The sequence below is a fragment of the Pelecanus crispus genome, chromosome 30, assembly GCF_030463565.1.
Source record: "Pelecanus crispus isolate bPelCri1 chromosome 30, bPelCri1.pri, whole genome shotgun sequence".
Classification (NCBI taxonomy): Eukaryota; Metazoa; Chordata; class Aves; order Pelecaniformes; family Pelecanidae; genus Pelecanus; species Pelecanus crispus.
This window is the reverse complement of record NC_134672.1, coordinates 220,072-244,613: the sequence shown is the minus strand read 5'-3', so window position 1 is coordinate 244,613 and position 24,542 is coordinate 220,072. Positions and strand designations below refer to the sequence as shown.

The window sequence follows — 24,542 nt, the reverse complement described above, 5'->3', positions numbered from 1 at the left end:
CCCCACGTCCCATCCCCATCCCTGTCCCCGTGGATGGGCTCCGGGTGCCGGGCCGGGATCCCCCTGCCGCTGCACCCGGCAAAGCTCCTCCCAGCACGGAGTCGGCGACACCCAGCACCACTGAGCCGTCGCGTCAACGCCGGCAAACACCCTGGCAGCTGAGAGCTCACCAAAGACCTTCCTCTTCCTCACCACCACCCCGACCGGCAAACCCGGCTCCGTGCTGGTAGAGAACCCAGCCAGGGATGCACCGGATGTGCCGTGCCAGGTGTTGCCGGCACTGGTTCTCGCAGCGATTCCCCCAAGAAACTGTTTGCCAACTGCTGAGCGTTTCATCTGATTCTTTGCCGGGATGGGTTTGGCACCACCGAGACTCGAGGGGCGTCCCGGCTTCCCTACCAGTGCCGGCATGGTATTCGGCAAAATCCCCCGGCGCGGAGGACGGCCCCCCACCTCAACAGCAGCGACGCAAAGTTCAGAACAAAAATACTTTGTAGTATTTTTTTCCCCCCCAAATTGGAGCAGGGCGGCCAGATTCAGCACATCCGCTTCACCGGCGGTGATTCCCTGGCACCTACCGGAAGCCACAGAGGCTCTCCCAGCGCTCGGCATCGCCGATGTCAGCGCTGTACTGGGAGCTCCAATCCCGCTCAAAAACCTTCTGCAGCTGCTCCCGGATGGTGCTGATGCCAGCGGCGGTGCCGGCGGCTGTGCCGGCACCAGTTCGACTCACCATCTGGTTCACCACCAGCGCCGATCCCGCCGTCTGCGTGAAGTAGTCGCCGGACCAGTTGGATGTCCCTGCAAGGAGATTTGGGGGAGGACACCCTAAAAACCCACCCCCAAGCCACCGCCACCAGCAGCCGGCGGCGACTTGCATGGCAGCACCGCCGCTCGCACCGTGCTCACCGATATACGCCGCCTTCTCCGTCACCATGTACTTGTTATGGTTCACCCGGGCGTAGGGGATCTGGGCTTGCGCCGCGCTCGCCGGCACCATGAAGAGCCGCTGCAGAGAGCGAGGAGACCGTCACCCAGCGAAACATCGCCCGCCGGCACGCCGCGGTCGTGCCGTGATACCCACCACCTCCACGCTGTAGCGGGTCTGATTATCGGCGACGGCGGCGAGGGATTTGAGGAAGGGGAACATGGTCACGCGGCTGTGCCGCCAACAACCCGCCAACAACCGAACCTTGACCCGGCGTTCAAAGACGGCTTTCCGTAGCTGGTTATCGATTGCCGGCCAAAATCTGGGGAGGGAAAGCGGTTAGGCATTACCGGTGCCGGCAAGTGGGGGTTGGCACAGGACCACACGCACCTTTCGGGGTGGGAGAATTCGGTGGTGGGTAGGTAGCTCATCACCGCGATGTCCACGAAGTCCTCGGCGGTGTCGATGATGTTGAGGAGGGCGTCAAGATCCTGGGTCCGACCAGAGGCACAGAGAGCCGGTGGGGAGCTCTGCCGGAATCATCGGAGACGGATCAAGCACTGGCACAGCCAATCCTCGGTACCAGGAAACCCAACCACGGTGGATCGGGGACGTACCGAGAAGTAGACGGCGGCATCGGTGCCGTTGAGCTTCAACTCCAACGGCGTCTCCATGTTAAAGGCGGTGGAATAACTTGCTGGCCATGGTACCGGGATGGAAGCACCGGGAACACCGAGAGCCCAATAAGCTTCAAAAATTTTGCCTAAATCTTTGGCCAAGCAGCTGCAGTTGTAGACGGCGGCGCCGAGCTCCTTCACCTGCGGTGAGCGGCACGGTGCCACCAGCGCATCACCGGCACGGTGCCGTCATCCCTCTCCAACGCCCTAAATCCCATCTTATGGGACCGAGCGTCCCTCAATGGGGCTGGGGGGCCGGTTTTGGGATAGCCCCGGTGCCATTCGGCACCGGTTCGGCACCATCCGGTGATACGAGGGTGCCGCTGCGTTGCTCACCTGGGTCAAAGACCTCCAGTCCATGTTGGCGCTCCCAACGTAGAGGTGGGTGCCATCAACGAGCCAAAACTTGGTGTGCAGCACACCGCCCGTGAGGCGCGGCATATCGACAGCACGCACCGCGGCACCTGCGCAACCACCAGTTGGGCGTCTCCCACTCAAAAGCCCCCCCCAAAACCCCCGATTTTAGGTTTTTGCCGTCACTCACCGCTCCGCTCCAGCGCTTGGAGATCGTTCAGGGGCGATTTCGCCGACGGGTGGCTGACGGCAATTCGGACGGTGACGCCGCGCTGGGATAATCGGAGAAGTTCCTCCAGGATTTGTTCACCCTGAAACCGTTTGAGGCCAAAAAAACCCCGAAATGATTAAAAATTACAGGAAAGCAAGAAAACGGCATTGGGCGCCGGGTTCAAGCGCCGGCATCGGAGCCGCGCCGCGCATGCCAGCGGTGCGGACCTGGGCGGCGGAGGGTTCGTGCGTCTGCGTGTCCTCGTTGGTCATGGTCCAGTAGAAGGAGGCGATGTCCAGGCTGTGGGTGACGGTGCCCAAAAAGTTCATCCACGTGGAGAAGGTGGATGGATTCGGCACGGAACCATCACCGAAGGTCATTCCCTCCGGGATGCTCTCCACCAGGACGATCCTACGGTGGAAATTCGGCGGCGCCGGTGAGATTGTAGCACCAGGATGCCCAGGGTCTCAGGGAAGAGTCCCCCCCATAAGCTCATCTTACCGGCACTCATTGCCGCAGGATCCGGCATCACCGCAGGATCCGGCATCGCCGCCGGTACCGCCGCCGGCATCACCGCGGAGGGCAGAGCTCAGGCGGAGATTGAAGAAGAGGAGGAAGATGAGGACGAAGAGGGTGAGGACGGCGGAGAGCAACATGCCGCGGGAGCACTGGGATGGAGAGGGAGCGTCGGCGTGCCGAAATTAAGGAATAATTAATTAATTTCTGGGGTTTAAAGCCGCCCCCCCAACACCAGTGGGATCCGGCAAGGGATGGCGCCGGATCCAGCCGGCACCAAAGCCGGGCCCCATAGAGCGGGGGAGTTACCTTCGGCGGGAAGCGGGTGGGCTGCACCCCACGGTCCTCCAGGGGGTCCAGCTGTGATGGGGGGCAGAGAATTGGGGGGGGGGAAGGACACAGACCCCAAATCTGGGTGGGGGCTTGTTTGGGGGGGAAAACCCACCCCAAAATGCCCGGGGTCCCCAGGGAAAAGCAAACCCCGACAGCCGTATTGCCGGGGGTCGCCATGGGGTGCAGGGGCTGGGTGGAAAGGGGGGACATGGGGCACCCCACTTTTGGGGTTGTAGGGTGCTGGGGCAGGGTAGGGGCCTAGGGAGCACCCCAGTTTGGGATTTTAGGGTGCCAGGATGGGGCAGGGGCCTACGAAGCACCCCAGTTTGGGATTTTAGGGTGCCAGGATGGGACAGGGGCCTAGGGAGCACCCCAGTTTGGGATTTTAGGGTGCCAGGATGGGGCAGGGGCCTAGGGAGCACCCCAGTTTGGGATTTTAGGGTGCCAGGATGGGCCACAGAGCTATGGGGTGCCCCACTTTGGGGTTGTAGGGTAGGGCAGGGGCCGAGGGTGCACCCCAGTTTGGGATTTTAGGGTGCCAGGATGGGCCACAGAGCTATGGGGTGCCCCCCTTTGGGGTTGTAGGGTAGGGCAGGGGCCGAGGGAGCACCCCAGTTTGGGATTTTAGCGTGCCAGGATGGGGCAGGGGCCTACGGAGCACCCCAGTTTGGGATTTTAGGGTGCCAGGATGGGCCACAGAGCTATGGGGTGCCCCCCTTTGGGGTTGTAGGGTGCCAGGACGGGGCAGGGAGCTCCGTGACCCCCAGGTTGGGGTTTCGGGGTGCCGCCAGCACCATACCTGCTTGTAGATGCCGTCGAGCTTCATCCCGGCGTGACGCTGGAAGAGAACAAACCGGATTTGTCCCGACACGCCCAGCCCGGCGAGACCCCCGCAGCTGGGATTTTCGGGGTACGCGTAAGGGGTGAGTTCCCCCCCCCCCAAAAAAAAAAAAAAAGGGTGGGGCTGAGGCTTTCCCAGCTGACTCACGGGATCAGGGTGCTCACGTGCCCCAACCCGCTTGGGGCGGGGAGGGGAAGTGCTTGGTCCTCCCCCCTTGGGGATAGGGTGGGGCAGCCTGGTTTTGGGGTGCAGGCACCCCACACACACACTGGGACCCCTCCCTTGTGCCTCGGGGACCCCACAAAAAGGGGGTGCTCGGCCCCAGGAGCAGCCCCCCCCCCCCAACCCCTGCCCTGTTTTGGGGTTGGGGGGGTTTAGGGTTTGGGGGGGGTTAAGCTCGGTTTAGGGTCACCCCCCCTCCGGCTCAACTGAATTTGGGGGGGTCAGGGCGGCGTTTCGGGGTTAAGACGCTGTTTAGGGACTGGTTTAGTGCCAGGGACAGGGTCTGGGTGACGTTTAGGGGTTGTTGAGGGCCAGGGACATATTTAGGGCCGGGTTTAGGGTCAGGGCTCAGCTTAGGGCCAGGTTTAGTGCCTGGGACATATTTAGGGCCGGGTTTAGGGTCAGGGCTCGGCTTAGGGCCAGGTTTATGGACCAGGGCTCAGCTTAGGGCCGGGTTTAGGGCCAGGGATGTATTTAGGGCCGGGTTTAGGGCCTGGGATATATTTAGGGCCAGGTTCAGGGCCAGGGACGAGTTTAGGACTAGGTTTAAGGCCAGGACCAGGCTTAGGGCCGGGTTTAGGGCCAGGGACACGTTTAGAGCCCAGTTAAATAGCCAAGGACATATTTAGGGCCGGGTTTAGGGTCTGGGGACATATTTAGGGCCAGGTTTAGGGTCAGGGATATTTTAGGGCCAGGTTTATGGACCAGGGCTCGGCTTAGGGCTGGGTTTAGGGCCAGGGACGTATTTAGGGCCAGGTTTAGGGCCTGGGATATATTTAGGGCCGGGTTTAGGGCCAGGGACGAGTTTAGGATGAGGTTTAAGGCCAGGGACATATTTAGGGCCGGGTTTAAAGCCAGGTTTAGGGCAGGGCCGGGTTTAGGGCCGGGTTTAGGGCAGGGCCGGGCTCAAGGCCGGGTTTAGGGCCGGGTTTAGGGCAAGGCCGCGGCTCCGGGGGTGCCCGGTGCCCCCCCCGCCCCCCGCCCCGTACCAGAGACCCCGGCGTCCGCCGGGACGGCTGTTCCCGGAGCCGCCCGCGGGGGGGCGCTCTCGCTCCTCCGGCACTCTATGGTCGCCCCGCCCTTTCCCTCCCCCGCGCCGCCGTGCCTAGAGCGGCCTCGCCCCGGCTGCGAGGTCACTTCCGGCGGTCCCGGCCCGGTGTTTCCGGTGGGGCCCGGGCCGGCGGCTGGAGGCGGCGGGATGGGAGGCGGCGGGAGTGGAGAGGTGAGGCGGGGCGGAGAAAGGGGGGCGGGAGGGAAGGGGGGGGCAGGGAGGGAAGGGGAGGCGGTTTGGGGCAGGAGGAGGGGCAGGAGGGGACAGGAGGGGGTGTGGGGCAGGAGGAGGGGGGCAGGGAGGGGGTTTGGGGCAGGAGGAGGGGGCAGGAGGGGAGAGGAGGGGGTGTGGGGCAGGAGGAGGGGGTGTGGGGCAGGAGGAGGGGGTGTGGGGCAGGAGGAGGGAAGGGGAGGGGGTGTGGGGCAGGAGGGAAGGGGAGGGGGTGTGGGGCAGGAGGAGGGGGCAGGAGGGGAGAGGAGGGTGTGTGGGGCAGGAGGAGGGCGCAGGAGGGGAGAGGAGGGAGTGTGGGGCAGGCGGTGGGGGTGTGGGGCAGGAGGGAAGGGGAGGGCATGTGGGGCAGGAGGAGGGGGCAGGAGGGGAGAGGAGGGCGTGTGGGGCAGGGAGAGGACGTGGGGCAGGAGGAGGGGGTGTGGGGCAGGAGGGAAGGGGAGGGGGTGTGGGGCAGGAGGAGGACGTGTGGGGCAGGAGGAGGGGGTGTGGGGCAAGAGGAGGGGGCAGGAGGGAAGGGGAGGGTGTGTGGGGCAGGAGGAGGGCGCAGGAGGGGAGAGGAGGGAGTGTGGGGCAGGCGGTGGGGGTGTGGGGCAGGAGGGAAGGGGAGGGCATGTGGGGCAGGAGGAGGGGGCAGGAGAGGAGAGGAGGGAGTGTGGGGCAAGAGGAGGACGTGGGGCAGGAGGAGGGGGTGTGGGGCAGGAGGGAAGGGGAGGGGGTGTGGGGTAAGGAGGAGGGTGTGTGGGGCAGGAGGAGGGAAGGGGAGGGGGCATGGGGCAGGAGGAGGGGGCAGGGAGGGGGCGTGGGGCAGGAGGGAAGGGGAGGGGGTGTGGGGTAAGGAGGAGGGGGTAGGGAGGGGTTGTGGGGCAGGAGGAGGGGGAAGGGAGGGAAGGGAAGGGGCTGTGGGGCAGGAGGAGGGGGCAGAGAGGGGCTGTGGGGCAGGAGGGGCAGGCAGGGGGGCGGCAGCAGCCCCGTCCCTGCCCGCTGGCCGTCAGAGGGGCCGTGCAGCCGCGCTCTCCCACCCCTCAGGCTGCTCCCGCCGCTGCCGCGTAGCCCGGCGCCCGCCGCCGCCATGGTGTCCGTCACGATGGGTAAGGGGACGCTTCCCTCCCCGCGAGCGCGCCCCCGCTGCTCCCCCAAAATCGCTTTAAAACCCCTCAAATCGCCTATTTTCATCATCCGGGACACCGTCCCTGCTCCCCCCTCCCCGCCGCTTTCCTCCCGATGCCGTTAGCGCCGCGACGGTGCCGTTAATGGCGCGACGACAGCTGCGAATGCCTGGAATGAGCCTCTCGGAATGAGTCTCTTGGCCGGCGCCTGCCGAAACCCAGGCGACCGCCCCACCCCTTTTTCCGTACCCGCTTCATTTTGCCTTTTCCGCGGCTGTTTTTATTTTTTTCCCAGCGACATCCGAATGGATTCAGTTTTTCAAAGAAGCCGGGATCCCCCCGGGCCCCGCCGTCAACTATGCTGTCATGTTTGTGGATAACAGGTGAGGTCAGCGACGAGGCGGCGCCTTTTTATCACATCATGGGGGAAAAATAGCACCGAAAAATCCCCCTGGTGAGGGCAAAGGCAGGAATTAAACCATTATCCCGCTCCTTAATTAGTTAGCATTCGTTATTCATCCGCACTGAGCTGCTTTTTTATTATCGGTGCTGTTTCTCACGAGGGCGGTTGCGTCCGAACATGGGTTGGGGATATCGTGGCACGCCTCGCTCGAGGCTTCCTTAATCGGAGCTCGTAACGAGGGGAGACCTCGTTAAGCCGGGTCTTTCCTCACCTCAGGATCCAGAAGAACATGTTGATGGATCTGAACAAGGAGATCATGAACGAGCTGGGCATCACGGTGGTGGGAGACATCATCGCCATCCTCAAACACGCCAAAATCGTGTACAGGCAGGTAGGGGGAAAGCTTCACCGGCTCATTTCGCAGCAGAATTTTGCCTCGAGGCTCCTCGTTCGCCTCGGAAAAGCCTGAGGGGAAAAAACCCTCCTCCGTGTTTTTTTTTTCCTTCAGGAGATGTGCAAGGCAGCCACTGAATCGCTCTGCCCCAGCTCCCCCGCCGTTCAAAGCGAGCTGCGCCGCAACGCCAACAGCGGTAAGCACGGGCGGGAGGTTTCTGGGAGATTAAATCCCCTCGCCTGATTTAGGAGGTGAATTAATTATCTCGAAAACGAAGGGGCTGGGACAGCGGCTGCCTTCCCCGCCACCCCGGGGACGGACTGCTCTGTAATCCAGCCGACAAGACAGACGCTCCTCGCGCTCGCCGAAACTCCTCGGGGTTTAAAACCTCTCCCTCACGGCAGCGTTCTCCCCTTCCAGCCGCCAGCCGGATGATCGCCAACAGTCTGAGCAGAGACTCCCCTCCCACCACCCCGCTCCGACAACGGCCCCACGCCTCCAAAATCTCCGTCACCGTCTCCAACAAACTGGCCGCCGCGAAGGCAGGTAGGGAGGGTGACGGATCCCGGTGGAAACAACGCCAAAAGTTGATTTTTTTCCTTTGTAAATTGATTTTTTTCCTTTTTATGGCCCGTTAAACGCTGTCCCCCGCAACCTTGGGCAAATTTTAACGGCCGCTTTGGCTGCGGCTACGGGGTTTTTTGAGCGGATTACACAACGTTCTTGTCTCTGAAATGGAGAGACACAGATCTGAGGCGGGGGACACCTCGGTGCATAAGGAATCGGCCAGATGCTCGCGCTCCGGCTCGGCGTCGCCGGTCTCCAACCAGGCGAGCGGGGTCCCTCAGGGGTCCGTACTGGGATCAGTATGATTTAACATCTTTTCGGGGATGTGGACAGTGGGATCGAGCGCACCTGCAGCCGGTTTAGGGGTGACTCCAAGCTGAGTTGATGCTCCGGGGGGAAGGGATCCGTCCAGAGGAACCGCGACAGGCGGGAGCAGGGTGGGGGAAAACCCGTGCCAACCTTGCGAAGTTCAGCAGAGCGAAGTGCAAGGTCTTGTGCGAGCGGGTCCGGACGCCACGACGGGGATGGGGGCGAGGGCTGGAGCACCTCCTGTACGAGGGCAGGCTGAGAGAATTGGGATGGTTCATAGAATCCTAGAATCGTTTAGGTTGGAAAAGACCTTTAAGATCATCCAGTCCAACCATTAACCTACACTACCAAGTCCACACTAAACCAATCAAGGGTAGACTACACTAAACCATGTCCCAGAGTGCCACCTCTGCCCGTTTTTTGAACACTTCCAGGGATGGGGACTCTACCACCTGTCTGGGCAGCCTGGTCCAATGCTTGACTACCCTTTCTGTGAAGAAATTTTTCCTAATATCCAATGTAAACCTCCCCTGGCGCAGCTTGAGCCCATTTCCTCTTGTCCTGTCGCTAACTACTTGGGAGAAGAGCCCAACACCCACCTCCCTGCCCCCTCCTTTCAGGGAGTTGTAGAGAGCGATGAGGTCTCCCCTCAGCCTCCTCTTCTCCAGGCTGAACACCCCCAGCTCCCTCAGCCGCTCCCCACCAGCCCTGTGCTCCAGCCCAGAGAGCCTCCAGAAGGCTCCGGGGAAACCTTCAAGCAGCCTCACGAGCGCTTCCAGGGGGCTACAGGGAAGGTGGGGGGTGTGAGGTTCAATGAGGCGAAGTGCTGGGTCCTGCGCTTGGGTCACAACAACCCCATGCAACGCTCCGGGCTTGGGGAAGAGTGGCTGGGAAGCTGCCTGGCCGAAAAGGACCTGGGGGTGTTGGTCGACAGCAGCTGAACGTGAGCCAGCAGTGTGCCCAGGTGGCCAAGAAGGCCAACAGCATCCTGGCCTGTATCAGGGATAGTGTGGCCAGCAGGAGCAGGGCAGGGATCGTGCCCCTGTGCTTGGCACTGGTGAGGCCGCACCTGGAATGCTGTGTCCAGTTTTGGGCCCCTCACTCCAAGAAGGACATTGGGGTGCTGGGGCGTGTCCAGAGAAGGGCAGCGGAGCTGGGGAAGGGTCTGGAGCACAGGGCTGGTGGGGAGCGGCTGAGGGAGCTGGGGGTGTTCAGCCTGGAGAAGAGGAGGCTGAGGGGAGACCTCATCGCTCTCTACAACTCCCTGAAAGGAGGGGGCAGGGAGGTGGGTGTTGGTCTCTTCTCCCAAGTAGTTAGCGATAGGATGAGAGGAAATGGGCTTAAGCTGCACCAGGGGAGGTTTAGATTGGGTATTGGGAGAAATTTCTTCACAGAAAGAGCGGTCACACACTGGACCAGGCTGCCCAGAGAGGTGGGGGAGTCCCCATCCCTGGAGGGGTTCAAAACCCGTGTGGACGTGGCACTTGGGGCCATGGTTTAGCGGGCATGGGGGTGTTGGGTTGACAGTTGGACTGATGATCTTAGAGCTCGTTTCCAGCCTTAGTGATTCCTCGTTTTCCTTTCATTAAAAAATAATCCAGCCACCAAGGCAGGAAACATGAAATTATGACTCCACCCTTAACTGGTTGAGTGGTGGCCTTGGTCATGTTGGGTTAATGGTTGGACTGGACGATCTTCAAGGTCTTTTCCAACCTCAACGATTCGATGATTCTCTGATCTTTATGAAAAGCCATAGAGACAGGACGAGGGGAGAACGGTGTTAAACTGGAAGAAGGGAGGTTTCCATTAGAAATTCTTGACTGTGAGGGTGGCGGGACACAGGAACAGGCTGCCCGGAGACGCTGTGGCCGCTCCCGCCCTGCGGAACGTTCAAGGTGAAGTTGCACGGAGCTGGGAAGCAACCTGGTCTGGTGGGAGACGTCCCTGCGGGTGGCTGGGCTTTAAGTTCCCTTCCAGCCCAACCAATTCTGTGATATTTTGCGCTTGGGAGTAGCTAAGAGACAGGGGAGGAGGGGGTTTGCAGAGCCCCAGCGCTGCGGGAGATCTGTTGGTGCCGAAGGAGCCGGCCTCGGAGCTCGCTCGAGCCCGGGATTGCGCGCCGAGCGCTCATAAAACCCTTCCACCCCCTGCGTCGTGTTGGACCGAGAGCCCTTGATTTGCTTTTCCTTCGTCCCACCAGGTTTATGCGACGGGGCGGATGAAAATCCAACGATCCCGGTAAAACGCCGCCGGGTGACGGCGGAAATGGAAGGGAAATACATCATCAACATGCCCAAGGGCACCACGCCGAGGACAAAGAAAATCTTGGAGCAGCAAGCGGCCAAAGGTACCAGTTGGGAGGGGTTTTGATCTTCATTTTTTTCTTCCAGAAGCCCAGTTTAGCCCCAATTTAGTCCATCGTTACAAATCCCACGAGGATTTGCATATCCAGAGCATTACTGGGTAGAAGTTTTGTTATTCCAAGGACGTATCGACTCGCCACAAGCTGTAAAGGTTCCACTCGCGTCTCTTTAAGCCTTAGGAAGAAAGGGACAGGGGGCCGTTCGCACGTTTTTTATCGAGCGGATTTTAGTTTGCCGGCTGCCCCCATGGTAGGGCGGGGCTGAAAGGCCGCAAGCTCTCGGCACTGACCCAGCGTAGCTTCATTTTTGCGAGGAAACCTCAAAAAAACCCAACAAACCACCCCACGTTTTCTTGAAAACAGGTCTGCAGAGGACGTCTGTCTTTGACCGGCTGGGAGCCGAGGCAAAAGCGGACACGACCGCAGGAGGGAAGGTGAGAGGATGCGAGTTTTTCGGCTGCGGTTCTGTTTAGCTGTCGCTTTCGGCGGCTGTGCCGCCCCCCGCCGAGATCCTGACGTGAGGGTCGGCTCCCTGAAGATTATTTCAGGATTCGCAGCCACCCGCTCGCTGCGGAGGGGCTGAAAGAACCTTGAAATAACCGGAAAATGGTGGGGAAAAGCAGGATGGAGCCACCAAAGGCAAGCGGATCCTCAGTCCCTGGGTGATCCCCATCTGCGCTTCTATTTTGACCCCTTTAATGGGGGATACGGGAGATTTTTTTCTCTCCTCGGGAGTTAGAAAGCTCAGCGTGGAAGTCTTGGGGTGTAAAACAAGTCGCAGGCTCAGCCTCCCTCAAGAAAAATAAGAGGGAATACGATTTTATGGCTGATTTATAGACCCGGTTTATAGCCTAATCGTTAATCTAATTGCCGCAGGCGGCGTTTTGCGTCGTTACATCCCAAAACGCTTCGCGGACGAGGTCGGCGTCCGTTTGCCTCTGTCACGGTGGTGGAATTCGGGGGGCAGAGGGGAAGGGGAGGGTAAATTGAGCACCCAAAACGGGGGTGCGGGTGCTGACGGGCTCCCCCACCGCCTTTTCTTCCAGCCCACGGGGGTTTTCAGCAGACTGGGTGACGCCCTGGGGACCGATGGGGACAAAGCCACCCAGAGCGACGACGATTGCTCTGTCCTCCAGTACGCCGGCGTCCTAAAAAAACTCACCAAACCTCCCCGTAAAGAAAGCAGCGAGCCGGGAGGGACCATCAAGGCGAAAGCCACCAGTTCGGAAACCAAACCGGTCACCGGCGCCGTCCAGCGACTTGGTCCCAGGAACGCCGCTGGGATCCGTACGGCGACGAAACCGCAACCGGCGGCATCCAAAATCGGTGGCGGCGGTGGTATTGCTGCGGTGCCGGTCGAAGCCCAGGACGGCGACGTCACCAGCACGAAGGATAAAAACGAACCCGGCTTTCGGGTGACAATCAAAAGGACCTGGGGGTGCGGGAAGGTGAGCAGCACCAGCGAGACCCCCGGCGCTCAGATGGACAGCGCCGGCACGGTTAGCGTCTTTAAACGGCTGGGGAAAAAACCGGATTGATCCCGCAGCGCGTCTTCCTGCACCAGATGGATCATCCCGAAGGTTTTTTCCGCTTGTCCCATCCCCTCCCAACGGTCGCCTGCTGTCCCTCATCCCATTTATTCACCTTCAAGAACGGGCAGAGTCTCCTCCTGCCTTTCTCCTCGCTAATCCCACAGGGAAATGACACTAATCCCACGGGGAAAGGCTTAATCCCACAGGGAAACGCTAATCCCATGGGAAAACAGCAGTGGGAAGAGGGGGAAAAAAGCTCTTCCAGCCAGAATTCCAGCCTGCTGGGCATCCCTGCTTGCCCCTGCCGGCAAAGTCGGCAGCTGCCAGGCCAAATCATTGCTCTCCATCTCCTACCAGCACCAAAACCTCATTTTTCCCCCCTATTTTTCCCTCCTCCGCAGGTTCTTTCCTGTATTTAGGAATTGGGACCTGGAAAACTCCATACAGAGTGGAGGGATTTCCCTATTTTTCCTGGTTTTTTTGTTTTCCTCCCTCTGCAGGGTTTTGTTTGGGTTGTTTTTTTTTTTTTCCTGCATTTAGGAATTTGCAACCAAAACGACTCCGTTAAATAATCACTACGGAGCGGCAGCTTGCTGCGGGAATTCTTCATTTTTAAGGATTTCAGAGCAGCCTCCAAAAAAAAAAAAAAAAAAGACCCTAAAAGCTTCAAAAAAAACCTCGGGGGCTCAAAACAAAATCCCCAATTGCCTTAATTTAAGTGACGCCGTCAATCCACCGCTCGCGGTTTTAGGCTTGAGCTTAGGTGAAACCTAAAATGGCTGCCGTGGGCTTTTACCGAAATTATTTATTTCCCCCCCCAAATTTGTTTCCCTTCAATTTATTTCCAACGAGGTCACCGGGGGTGTCTTCACCCCACGCCTGTCCGGCCTCGCTGCAAGCCCTAAAAAGACGGGTTTTTCTCCCCAAAATAAAGGCAAGAGGCGCGGAGGCAGCCGCGCAGCCGAGCCAGGGCCGTAACGGTGAGTCTGGTTTTAATACGAAAAACCACTAATTTCTTCGGTTTACCCTATTTTGGGAGGTTTTCTTTGCGCTTCAGGCGTTGTTTGGCGTGTGAAATGAGGGGGGTTGTTCCCCTCCCCCCCCCCCCCCCCCAAATTTTTGGCTTTCTGGCGCCCGCCGGTCTGCGGGCGAGCTTTTTTTTTTGGCAATAAAGCGTGAAAACGGCTCTGTCTGCTGTCCATCGAGCCCCCCCAGTCCATAGCCAGGACCCTCACAACCCCCCCCCCCCCCCCCCCCCCAAAAAAAACCCAAACCCACCCCAGGGTGCTGAGACCGGAGCGGCTCAGTGCACCCATGGCGGGGGGGGGGTGCGCCCATGGGTGCGGCGGTGCCCACGCCTGGAGGGGAGCAAGGAAGGAGCATCCCCTTGCGCCTCGGCTTCCTCGGGCCGGCGTGGGTGACGGCCGTGCGAATTTATTTCAATTTATGCGGAAATATTTAAATAGATGCAAATGAGGGGTGGGCGCGGGGAGGCAATGCTGCCCCCCTGTGGGGGGGAGGCCGGCGCCGCAGGGCGAGTGGCGCATGCGCACCGGGAGGCGGCGCCCTCCTCCCGCTCCTCTGCGCAGGCGCGCTGCCCCCCGCCGCGCATGCGCAGTGACACGCGGCGGCGCGGCGCCTGCGCACTGCGGCCCCGGGAGGCGAGCGGGGTCCGTCCCTCTCCGTGTCCCCCCCCCCCCTCCCCGCCTCCCGTCCAACCTCCGCCCCGTTCGTCTCCGCTTCCTGCGTGCGTGGGCCCGGAGCGGGCGGGGGTTTCCGGGAGCGCGGGCGCCGTCGGGGCTGATAAGGCGGAACGAGGAGGAGGAGGGGGGGGGGGGGGGAGAGCCTCACCGCTACCGGGATGAGAGGCGGCAGCTGGCCGGCCTTGCGGCGTCCATGACAGGTGAGGAGCCGGCCCTGCTTACCCACCACTACCCCCCCCCCCCCCGCGCCGCGCAGATGGGTTCGCCCGCCCCCCGTTGGGCGCCGCGCGGAACGCACCACCCGCGCCCCTCCGCCAGGGGTGCGCGGCGCCGCCCCCCCCCCCCCCCCCATTCGCGCCGCGGGTGGACCCGTCCGGCTCCTGAGGGGCGCCGCGGGGACCGTACCACTGCGGGGGGCGGGGAGAAACGCCCCCCCCCCCCCCCCCCCCCCGCCCCGCGATGCGCCCGCCCGCCTGCGAATGGGGTTCGCCGGCGGGGGGGGGGGAACATACGACACTGAGCTGGGGGGGCCTTACTGGGGGGGGGGCTCTGTCCTGGGGGTGACTGGATTGGGGGAGTCTGTGCAGGCTGGGGGGTCCGGAATGGGGGGCCATGGCAGGCTTGGGGGGCCTGTCCCAGGGGCCTGAGGTGGGGGGCCCTAGCAGGCTTGGGGGGGCCTTATCCAGGAGGGGGTGACATGGGGGGGACTATAGTAGGACCCTGGCAGGCTTTGGGGGAGGGGGGGCTTATCCAGGAGGGGTGACATGGGGGGGCCTGTTCTAGGGCCCTGGCAGGCTTTGGGGGGCAAGGCAGGCTTTGGGGGGGCTATAGTAGGTCCCTGGCAGGCTTTGGGGGGGGGCTTATCCAGGAGGGGTGACATGGGGGGGCCTGTCCTAGGGCCCTGGCAGGCTTTTTGGGGGCAGGCAGGCTTTGGGGGAGCTATAGTAGGTCCCTGGCAGGCTTTGGGGGGGTCAGGCAGGCTTTGGGGGGGCTATAGTAGGTCCCTGGCAGGCTTTGGGGGGCAAGGCAGGCTTTTGGGGGGGCTTATCCAGGGGGATGAGATGGGGGGACCTGTCCTAGGCCCCTGGCAGGCTTTGGGGGGCCCTGGCAGGCTTTTGGGGGGGCTATAGTAGGACCCTGGCAGGCTTGGGAGGGGGCTTTTCCAGGAGGGATGACATGGGGCACCTGTCCTAGGCCCCTGGCAGGCTTGGGGGGGGGTCAGGCAGGCTTTGGGGGGGCTATAGTAGGTCCCTGGCAGGCTTGGGGGGGGCAAGGCAGGCTTTGGGGGGCCTTGGCAGGTTTGTGGGGTTTTATCCAAGGGGATGACATGGGGGGACCTGTCCTAGGACCCTGGCAGTCTTTGGGGGGGGTCCTGGCAGGCTTTGGGGGGCCAGGGAGGTTTGGGGGGGGGGGGGCTGTCCTAGGACCCTGGCAGGCTTTGGGGGGGCTATGGATGTTTGGGGGGGGCTGTCCTAGGACCCTGGCAGGCTTTGGGGGGGCTATGGATGTTTGGGGGGGGCTGTCCTAGGACCCTGGCAGGCTTTGGGGGGGCTATGGATGTTTGGGGGGGGCTGTCCTAGGACCCTGGCAGGCTTTGGGGGGGCCAGGGAGGTTTGGGGGGGCTGTCCTAGGACCCTGGCAGGCTTTGGGGGGGCCAGGGAGGCTTGGGGGGGCTGTCCTAGGACCCTGGCAGGCTTTGGGGGGCCAGGGAGGCTTGGGGGGGCTATAGTAGGTCCCTGGCAGGCTTTGGGGGGCCAGGGAGGTTTGGGGGGGCTGTCCTAGGACCCTGGCAGGCTTTGGGGGGGCCCTGCCCCATGGGGCTGAGGTGAGCTGTCTCGGGGGGGGCTCCTTGGGGGTTGCCTCTTGCCTGGGCAGGGGGGCTCTGCCATGGGAGAAGAAGATTGGGGGGGGCTCTCTGCAGGCTGGGTGAGGGGGGCTGTGCTGGGACCCCCCCAAAGGAGGAGCAGCGGCACGGGGGGGGTCCCCTCCTCCTCCCCAGCCACCCCCGGGCGAGCCCGGCCGAGGGCTCTGCCCCTGCGGAAGCACCGAGGGCAGCGGGGAGGAGAAGGGGGGGACCCGGCACCCCCCCCCGGGGCCCCTCCGGAGGAGGAGGAGGGGGCTCGGGCCGCGCCAGCCCCGCGGTTTTCGGCACCGACACCTTTCAAACCTTTTCTGAAAGCTTCTCACCGCTCGTCCCCGGGACAGGATGCGCGCCGCCGCGCTTGGAGATGCAAATCTTTTTATGGTGCTGCTTCGCGGCCGGCTTAAAGTCGCTTGAACGTGCCTTGAAATGGGGCTTTTTTTGGTGGTTTGGGGTTTTTTTTGTTTTTTAATCACCGCTTTTCGGTGCGTGCCTGGAAACCACTCTCCTGGATTCTGTGGGGCTGTCAGGGTCCCTCGGTGGCGGATACGATCCCTCGTCCGCCGTCGGAAATAACCCTGAGGATCGGGGCTCGGAGAACGCGTTGAACGACGGCTGCTCGTTCCCGCTCTTTGGGAGCCATCAGGATCATATTAAAAATCCTCCAGTGCCCGCAAGGACGAGGAGGGGACCGTGACGGCGTTTGACGCTTCAACCTGCCGGCGATTCCTCAATCGCGATTCTCCCGCTGTCGTAATTATCCTTAAACGCACCCAAAACGCGATGATTTGGGTTGATTTTTTTTTTTTTTTTTTTTAAAAAACCCAACACCTTTTTTTTTTCCATATTGCCATTGAAGGACAACTTTGTGTCGGCTCGGAGAAGTCCGCAGGCTCCGGGTTCGCCAGCCTCGCCGTCCCGCGCTTTGCGCAAAAAAAAAAAAAAAAAAAGAAATAATCAAACCAAAGGTCAGGTACAACCCGTTGAAAGGGTTTTAATTGCGGCCGGTGTAATTAGCGCGGCGTAGAAACGAGCCCCGACCTCGTCGGAAACATCTTTCGCTCCGCCGCTGGGATCGAAGGCTCGGCCTATCCTGACCGTGTTTTACCGCCGCCGATGCGCCGGATCCTCGCTGCTGTGCCGCAGCTCGGCGGCGGGATGAGCCCATCCCCAAATCCTGCAACCTCCGTCCCTGTCGAATCGCTTATTTAGGGGCTGGTTTTCGTAATTTGAGGGATTTCTTTTTTTTTTTTTTTTTATTAAAGCTTCTCGTTCGCATCCGCGCTCCGGATCCCTCGTGGGACGCTTGCAGCGGGCTCAGCCTCTCCGGGCCAGCTCCGAAATTAATTAGAGCAAGCTTTTGATTTCCTTTTTTAATTAACATCGACGAGCTCTTTGCCGGAGCCCGTCCGGGAGCGGATCCATCCGGAGATTGCCCCTTCAGCAGCTGGAGAAACCTTAGCTCCGTGCACGGCCAGGTCCTGCCTGTATTTGTTTTGCCTGCCGCGTCCTTGCCCGCTGCCGGGGCGAGCGAGTCCCCAAAATCCTCCTCCCGACCCGGGATCACGGGAGCATCCCGGGATGCTCACGACGGGGGAGCTTCCCATCGGGAAGGCCCAGGCCCATTCACGGGAGCGAGGAAGGGAAATGATTTCCCTCCCGCCCGCCGTGCTTCCCTTCGGAAAACCCCCTTGTCCCCGCAGCGGAGGGAGCTTGAAAGGTGAGACCGGAGGTTTTTTAAAACTAAGCTGGAGATTTGGGAGTTAGGCAGGCGCTGGGACTGATCCAGAGGGATCGGAGGGGAGCGGGAGCTCCGTCGGGATAACGCCACGTCCAGGGAATTCGTCTTGGGCTGCTCCGACTCTTGCTTTGCTTCGGATGCAGCCGCAAAACCCCAAACTCTCGTGCCCGGCTGTAACTCTGTGGGGTTGGGTTTTATTTTACCCTGATTAAAGCCAGGGGACGCGGGGAGCAGCCAGCCCAAGGTGACTTTGGGGAAATCCCAAATCCCCTCCGGCCGCCGCTGGGACGCGGCACGGCCCCTTGTCCCACCGCAGCGGGATTTCGGAGCCCGGGGAGTTAAGCCCATCAGGTGACTCCGATTAATTTTTCTCTAGCTGTTTGTTTTGCGAAGGACCGTGCCCCCCTCCCCTCCCCGCGCTTGTCCAACCCTCCCAAAGCTTTTTAATCCCTCGTCGCGCGGTGGCCAGGTAAAGGGACGATGCCGACGAACCTGCTCCGTCCCGGCATCTCGAGGTTTGCGAGCCACGCTGATTTTTAATGTTTGGTTGTGGGTTTGGGGGTTGGTTTTTTTTGGTTGTTGGGAAACGGGTGCCGCAGAGGAGTTTTTAATCGGCCCGCAGGGGTGGCTTCGTGCCGAAACCTCGAGCGAGGGGAAAGCGAAGCGTCGGGAGCTCGCTTCGAGCATCTCTCTCTTCTCCCGCAGGTCGTCCCCGCTCTCGCCGCTCCTCCCGCCGCCGCCGCCGGCGTTAGCCGCTTCCCCGGTCCCGCGGCAGAGAGGGGCTTGGAGCCCGCGGCACCACCATGAACGAAGTGTCGGTCGTGAAGGAGGGCTGGCTGCACAAGAGAGGTGAGGGAAGCGAGCCGGGGAGCCGGCTCGGCGGCGGTGGCATCCCTCCAAGGCCGGGTCACCGCGGGGAATCCGGCGTTGCAGCTGCCGCTGGGAAAGGAGAGCTCCGGTTTCCAGTTACCGGCGATTTTAACCTTTCCCCGGCACAAATGCAAGGGGAGGGTTCTCCGCTTCCCCTTGCCTCAAAACGGGGCGCGAGGCGCCTTGGCATGGCGGGGGCGTCCCAAAACCCGCCAGCGCCTTCCCGCTTCGGCTTTTCTCTCCCGCTCCTTGCTGGGCTCGGCACCTCTCCCGGCGATCGGCGCCGCGAGCGGATCCTCTGGCAGCATCGGCTGCAATCGCTCGCCGCCTTGGGCAGCCGGAGGACGATGCTCGCGGCTTCCCCGCGGACCCTCTGGCCCGCTTTGCAGCCGTGGCCCTGCAGCGAGACCCCCGGCCAGCCCTTTTATTTTTAGCCCTACGCGGGGAACGTGGCGGCGGCGTAGCAGCTGCACGCGTGGGGTTTTATTTTTAGACCTGGTGAAGGTGGCTTTTATTTTTCCTTCCCTTGCGGAGGGCAGTTGGCAAGGGGAGCAGGCGTGAAAGCCGGCCGCCTCCAGCCGCCTTTCTCCCACCGGCAGCCCAGCCGGCTCCCTGTGCCCAGCAGATTCGTGGATTCCTCCTCTTTCTGGGCAAATACAGCCGGAGATAGGGAAGCCAGGGCCTCCCTCCGATGCTATTTCTGTATCCGGAGCTGCCGAGGTTGCTTCGGATGAATTCCGGAGCTGCCGGGGGAAGCGTGAAGCTTTTTCACGCTGCGTTCCGTCAGAGCGAGCGTGTTTCGGGCTAACCTGCTGCTCCCGCCTCTCCTAAATTACAGCAGCTAGCTGCTTTTTGCAGGAGCTTCTCCGAAACTCCTAAAAACAGCCTGAAGAAAACCCATCCGCTTCATTTTCCATCTACGACGGGTCCTGCCGCTTCATTTTCTGTCTCCCGTCTTTCCATCCTTCCCCAAAAACCCCCGCGCCCCTCTCTTGTCTTGGCAGGGGAATACATCAAAACGTGGCGTCCCCGGTATTTCCTTCTGAAAAGCGACGGCTCCTTCATCGGCTACAAGGAACGGCCAGAGACGTCCGACCACAGCTTGCCGCCTCTGAATAATTTCTCAGTAGCGGGTACGGCGACGCGGGCGGCTTCGGGGCCGTCGGTGGTTACGAGCCGGCGTCGGGCAGGGTGTCTTCATCCCCGATGCCGTTAGGGAAGGTTTTGGGATGAGCATATTTGATCCCAAACCATCCTCTTCCCTTTTTTTTTAATTTATTTTTGAACCTTCGCAGAGTGCCAGCTGATGAAGACCGAGCGGCCTCGGCCCAACACCTTCGTCATCCGATGCTTGCAGTGGACGACGGTCATTGAGAGGACGTTCCACGTGGACTCTCCTGAAGAGCGGTAAGCGCACAGGATGGCCCCTTCCTTTGGGAATCCGGGATAAATACCCCGTTGCGTTGATCTCAGCCGGAGGAGAACCCCGGAATCTCTCGGCTGTGACTCCCATCTGCCTACAAAGGCCGGAGGGGCGAGCGCAGCCCGCCTCGGTGATGCTCACCGCCTCCCCGTGCCGCTAATCCCCTTTTTCTCCGTAGCGAGGAGTGGATGCGAGCCATCCAGACGGTAGCAAACAGCCTGAAGAATCAGGAACCGGAGGCGAACGCCATGGATTACAAGTGCGGCTCTCCGAACGACGGCACCGGCGCCGAGGAGATGGAGGTGGCCGTCAGTAAAACCCGCACCAAGGCCGTAAGTCGCCCCTGGCGCGGCGCCGTCTCTTGCCGCCGGCAGGATTGCAGCCGAGCGGCACTGCCGAGCGATGGGGGAGGTCTACGGGATAAACCTCATCCCCGTGGTGATGAGCGGCTGGGATAATCGCGGGTGAAAAAGCTCGGAAAACCCATTCCCACCCTGGATCCTACTCGCCCACGCCGCAAACTCTCGCTTCCGTCGCCCCGTTTCTCCCCAGACCATGAACGATTTCGATTACCTGAAGCTCCTGGGAAAGGGCACTTTCGGCAAAGTCATTTTGGTGCGGGAAAAGGCCACCGGCCGCTATTACGCCATGAAAATACTGCGGAAAGAGGTCATCATTGCGAAAGTACGTGCCGGGCCCTAGCTCACCCAGGGGGGTGCGAGGGGAAAAGTCGGGAACCGGCGGGGTTTAGGGGATCGTAAAATCCTTCGGGTCGGGAAGAGCCCTTCGAACGTCGCCCAGTCGGACGCCCCGAGCGTTGGGCTGGCTTTTTAAACCCTCCTCGGAAGCTGCCGAGCGACAGCCGGCTCCTGCCGTGCTCGAAACGCCGGAGGATTCCAGGAATTATTTCAAAACGCCAGGCACGTGTCGTAACGCGCGGCGGGGCGACGCTGGGATCCGCTCGCTCGCCTCGCTCGGGGGGATGCGGCGCGGCTGCGTCCCCCTCCGGACGATCTGGCCGGCAACGGGGACAAAACCGGGGGGAGGTTGGCACTTCGAGCTCCCATCCCTGCATTTTTTTAATTTTTTTTCCTGGGAATAGTTGGCAGCAGTTAAAAAAATCTCGATTTTTTTCCAGAAATGACAGGGGGGGGAATAAAAAGCGTTTAATTTCTCCTCCCTTTGCAGGACGAGGTAGCGCACACCGTTACGGAGAGCCGGGTGCTGCAGAACACCAGGCACCCCTTCCTCACCGTACGTACGGCCCGGCACGCCCCAAAACGCCCCTTCCCTTCCCCTCCGGAAGCGCAGAGCCCCGCCATTTCACCAAAACTTTTTTTTTTTTAAATATTCTTTCCCCCCTCGCGCAGGCGCTGAAATACGCCTTTCAGACGAACGACCGGCTCTGCTTCGTCATGGAGTACGCCAACGGCGGAGAGGTGGGAGCTTAAGACCCCCCTCCCTGGGGGGCTTGGAAGGATTTTATCCGCGTCTTAAATCGCTTTTTTGGGCTCCTTCACAATTTATTCCACGATCTCACCTCGGCGCCTGTTTCGGGAGGCAGAGCGCGTGGAGCTTAGGACACATATGACCGCATTAACGGCGTGCTGAGAGCGATTAACCCGGCTTTCACCGGTGGTTTCATTTTTAAGTGCTTGTTGATCAGCTGTTCTCTTTTTTTTTTTTATTTTATTTTATTTTTCTCCCCCACCTCACCCCTTTCTCTTTCCCTCAAGCTCTTTTTCCACCTCTCAAGAGAACGCGTCTTCACGGAGGACCGAGCCCGTTTCTACGGCGCGGAAATAGTCTCTGCGCTGGAATACCTGCACTCCCGGGACGTGGTGTACAGGGATATTAAGGTACCGGGCCTTCACCCCGTCTTAGCGCCGGCGCAATATTCCCCTTCCTGGGCTGGCGTTTGGGGGTGCGGAGTCCCAAAAAAAAAAAATCACCCCGCGGGACCTCAAAGGGTTTCAGCCAGCGGGACGGCGCGCCGGCTTGACGCGAGCCGCCTTTCTCCGCTCCCGCTCGCTGCGGGCGGCCAAGAGCCGCTCTCTGCCCGGATCCGGCGATGTTTTCGCCCGCGTTGCTGCGGGAGGGAGGGAAGGCGGGAGCTCGGCTTCTGCAGAAAGAGCTTGAACCCGCTCTGCGGGGAGACGTCACCCTCGTCCCCATCCCGCGGCGAGGGTCCCAGCCGTCCCACGGAGCCTTTTGGGGAGCAGCGTCTCGCTCCGGGCTCCACTCGGCTCCAAACCTTTTTCTCCCACGTGTTTTTGCTTGGATTTTCGTTTTTCAATTTTTTTTCTTTTTTTCCAGCTGGAAAACCTCATGCTGGACAAAGACGGCCACATCAAAATCACCGATTTCGGGCTCTGCAAGGAAGGCATCACGGATGGAGCCACCATGAAGACTTTCTGCGGCACTCCCGAGTACCTGGCTCCGGAGGTACTTCAAGCATTCCCGCAGCCAGGTTTTCCTCGGAACTCGCGTCATTCCCAAAATCCCAGGCGGCAAGCGGTTCAGCCGGGGGCTTTTCCGAACGCTTGGGTCACGGTTGTATCTAGGACGGGTTTCCCTTCTCCCTCCTGGCGCTGCCGCCTGGTTCTTCGGCCTCATCGCCACCGTACTCTCCGTCCGTTCCCCCGCGCAGGTCTTGGAGGACAACGATTACGGCCGCGCCGTGGACTGGTGGGGCCTGGGGGTCGTCATGTACGAGATGATGTGCGGCCGCCTCCCTTTCTACAACCAGGACCACGAACGCCTCTTCGAGCTGATCCTCATGGAGGAGATCCGCTTCCCTCGTACCCTCAGCCCCGAGGCCAAATCCTTGCTGGCCGGGCTGCTCAAAAAAGATCCCAAACAGAGGTGAGGATCCGCCGGGGATGGATAATGGATACGGGGGGGAATTGCGGCGCTGCCGGTGGTTCCAGACACGGTTTCTTCTGTGCCCGCAGGCTCGGCGGAGGTCCCAATGACGCCAAGGAGGTGATGGAACATCGCTTCTTCGCCCCCATCAACTGGCAGGACGTGGTTCAGAAGAAGGTAGGAAGGGAAGGGAGCGCTTCAACGGGTGGGGGGCGAACGGCGGGTGGGCGCTCGGCGCGCTGCCGGTGAGCCGATTTTCTCCGGCGAGCCGCTTTCTCCCGCTTTTCCGTCAGCTGGTCCCGCCGTTTAAGCCCCAAGTGACATCCGAGATCGACACGCGGTATTTCGACGACGAATTCACCGCCCAATCCATCACCATCACCCCGCCGGATCGCTGTGAGTACCAAAAAAACGGGGAACACCCCCCGCCCCGCCTTCGTCGCCCTTCCCCTCGTGCGATTTCGTTTTCCTGTCGCGGCGGTGACGTTGCTGGCGCGCCTCTAGAAAAGCTGGGGCTCCGCCGTCGTCTCCCTCGCCCTCAAAACTTTTTCCCCGGCTCCGCTTTTTCGCAGACGACAACCTGGGCTCCCTGGAGAACGACCAGCGGACGCACTTCCCCCAGTTCTCCTACTCCGCCAGCATACGGGAATAACCGGCAGCGGCAGCATTCGGCCTCCGAGGAGGAAGAGGAGGAGGGTTTGGGGGCTCGCGCGGGGGGCGGAATTTCTTTAATTTTCCGTGCCCGGCAGAAGGCAGGCGGGCCGCCGCGGCACGCGGCGCCTTTCGGAAGCCATACCCTTACCAAGTGCTCTTGTTCCGCGGCTCCCACCGGCACCGAGCCTCCTGCCCGGAGCCTAAGACTGCTTCGACGATGATTTTTTTTTTTTTTTTTAATTATTATTATTATTTTTATTTTGGAAATTCCTAGAAGTGCTCGCAGCTTTTTAAACCAAGCTTCCCGTTTTACCACAACCGTGGCCTTGACTGCCCGGAAGCTCAGCCAGCTCTGCCCAGTAAAACCCAGCGCTCCCAGTTAGGGAGAAGCTGTTTTGGCAGCAAGAGGGGCAAAAACAACAAAAAAAAATTTACCAAACCGCGTGGCGTGGCCCCGAGGAGGGGGGGACAATGGGGCAGGACTGTGGGGGGCACCTCTGAGCCCCTCAAATCCTCCCGGCTCTGCTTTTGAGCTGAACTTGGCAGCGACCGAAAAGCAACCGTACCCCCGCCAAAAATCACCGCCCCGGCAGAGGGGAGCGCCTCAAGCCAGCGGCCGGCCGGCGCGGCCCAAAGGAAAAAAAAAAAGAAAACAAAACGATCCTAAAAGCAATACTTTGGCTTCTCCGGTGCCTTAAAGCCAGGAGCTGCGGTGATGCCGGGCTCGGTGTCACCAGCCACGTCCAACGGTGGATGCCGGCGTCACTGGAACCAACAACCTCCGCTCCCGGCGCGGTGTCACGGAGGGACGGGGCTTTTGCCGCTGCGCCACCGGCTCGGCATCCCCGGTTGCCGGCGTCGGGACGGTTTTCTTCCGGCGTGCGCCGGATCCGCACCTGACGGACGCTCTGTGGACGCCTTTCGGTAGGAACCGCCGTCACCGGGGCCGTTGGCTCCCCGGCACGGCACAACGCCGGCGGGAGCCGGCATTTGGGGATCAGCGCCAGCGCTGCGGCAACCGCACCGCCGAGCCGGGCCAGTGACAAGCTGGACTTGCCACCCGGCATCTCCTGGCGCAGCCGACACCGGGGCCACGGTCTGGAGGTAGGAATTCGGTGCTTGGTGCCGCTTCCCGCCAGGGAGGAGCCGAGAAAAGTTGGGGTTTGTTTTTGGGGTTGTTTTTTTTTTTTTCTTATTTAGCTCCTAGTTGCCCAAATTCAGTGGAATTAACTTAAAAATACCAGAGTGGGGTGGGGGGAATGAGACCCCCACCTCGACAAGGCGGCGGTGGGCGCAGCGGCCCGGCATCCCCGGCGCGGGCAGCAGCGGCCGGCCGGCGGCTCTCGCCTCCCCTCCTCTTTGTACGGTACAAGCAATAAAATGGGGGG

General features: G+C 61.1%; 3 protein-coding genes across 4 annotated transcripts; 2 read left to right on the top strand and 1 right to left on the bottom strand.

Moving 5' to 3' along the window:
- Positions 1–480: 480 nt before the first annotated feature.
- On the bottom strand, positions 481–3,960 carry PLD3 (phospholipase D family member 3). The gene is made up of 11 exons (XM_075725444.1): positions 3,819–3,960; positions 2,996–3,046; positions 2,672–2,838; positions 2,398–2,581; positions 2,150–2,270; positions 1,942–2,069; positions 1,546–1,746; positions 1,319–1,458; positions 1,085–1,250; positions 910–1,009; positions 481–801 (listed from the first exon to the last, which is right to left on the bottom strand). The coding sequence occupies exons 1-11, from the start codon at positions 3,843–3,845 to the stop codon at positions 575–577; spliced, it is 1,512 nt and encodes a 503-aa protein (XP_075581559.1). The 5' UTR covers positions 3,846–3,960; the 3' UTR covers positions 481–574.
- A 2,468-nt stretch (positions 3,961–6,428) lies between these two features.
- Positions 6,429–12,862, top strand: C30H19orf47 (chromosome 30 C19orf47 homolog). The gene is made up of 8 exons (XM_075725445.1): positions 6,429–6,452; positions 6,766–6,853; positions 7,150–7,264; positions 7,382–7,463; positions 7,688–7,813; positions 10,344–10,490; positions 10,869–10,939; positions 11,552–12,862. Exons 1-8 carry the CDS (start codon positions 6,434–6,436, stop codon positions 12,041–12,043), a joined length of 1,140 nt encoding a protein of 379 aa, XP_075581560.1. The 5' UTR covers positions 6,429–6,433; the 3' UTR covers positions 12,044–12,862.
- Positions 12,863–18,085: 5,223 nt separating this feature from the next.
- On the top strand, positions 18,086–23,215 carry AKT2 (AKT serine/threonine kinase 2). Of its 2 annotated transcripts, XM_075725384.1 has the most exons (13): positions 18,086–18,191; positions 19,217–19,345; positions 19,508–19,619; positions 19,814–19,967; positions 20,188–20,319; positions 20,824–20,889; positions 21,006–21,074; positions 21,372–21,494; positions 21,952–22,080; positions 22,286–22,500; positions 22,590–22,677; positions 22,794–22,896; positions 23,073–23,215. In XM_075725384.1, exons 1-13 carry the CDS (start codon positions 18,146–18,148, stop codon positions 23,150–23,152), a joined length of 1,446 nt encoding a protein of 481 aa, XP_075581499.1. In that variant the 5' UTR covers positions 18,086–18,145; the 3' UTR covers positions 23,153–23,215. The 2 variants fall into 2 exon arrangements, with proteins under 2 accessions (XP_075581499.1, XP_075581500.1); XM_075725385.1 differs by lacking the exon at positions 21,952–22,080.
- Positions 23,216–24,542: the final 1,327 nt, after the last annotated feature.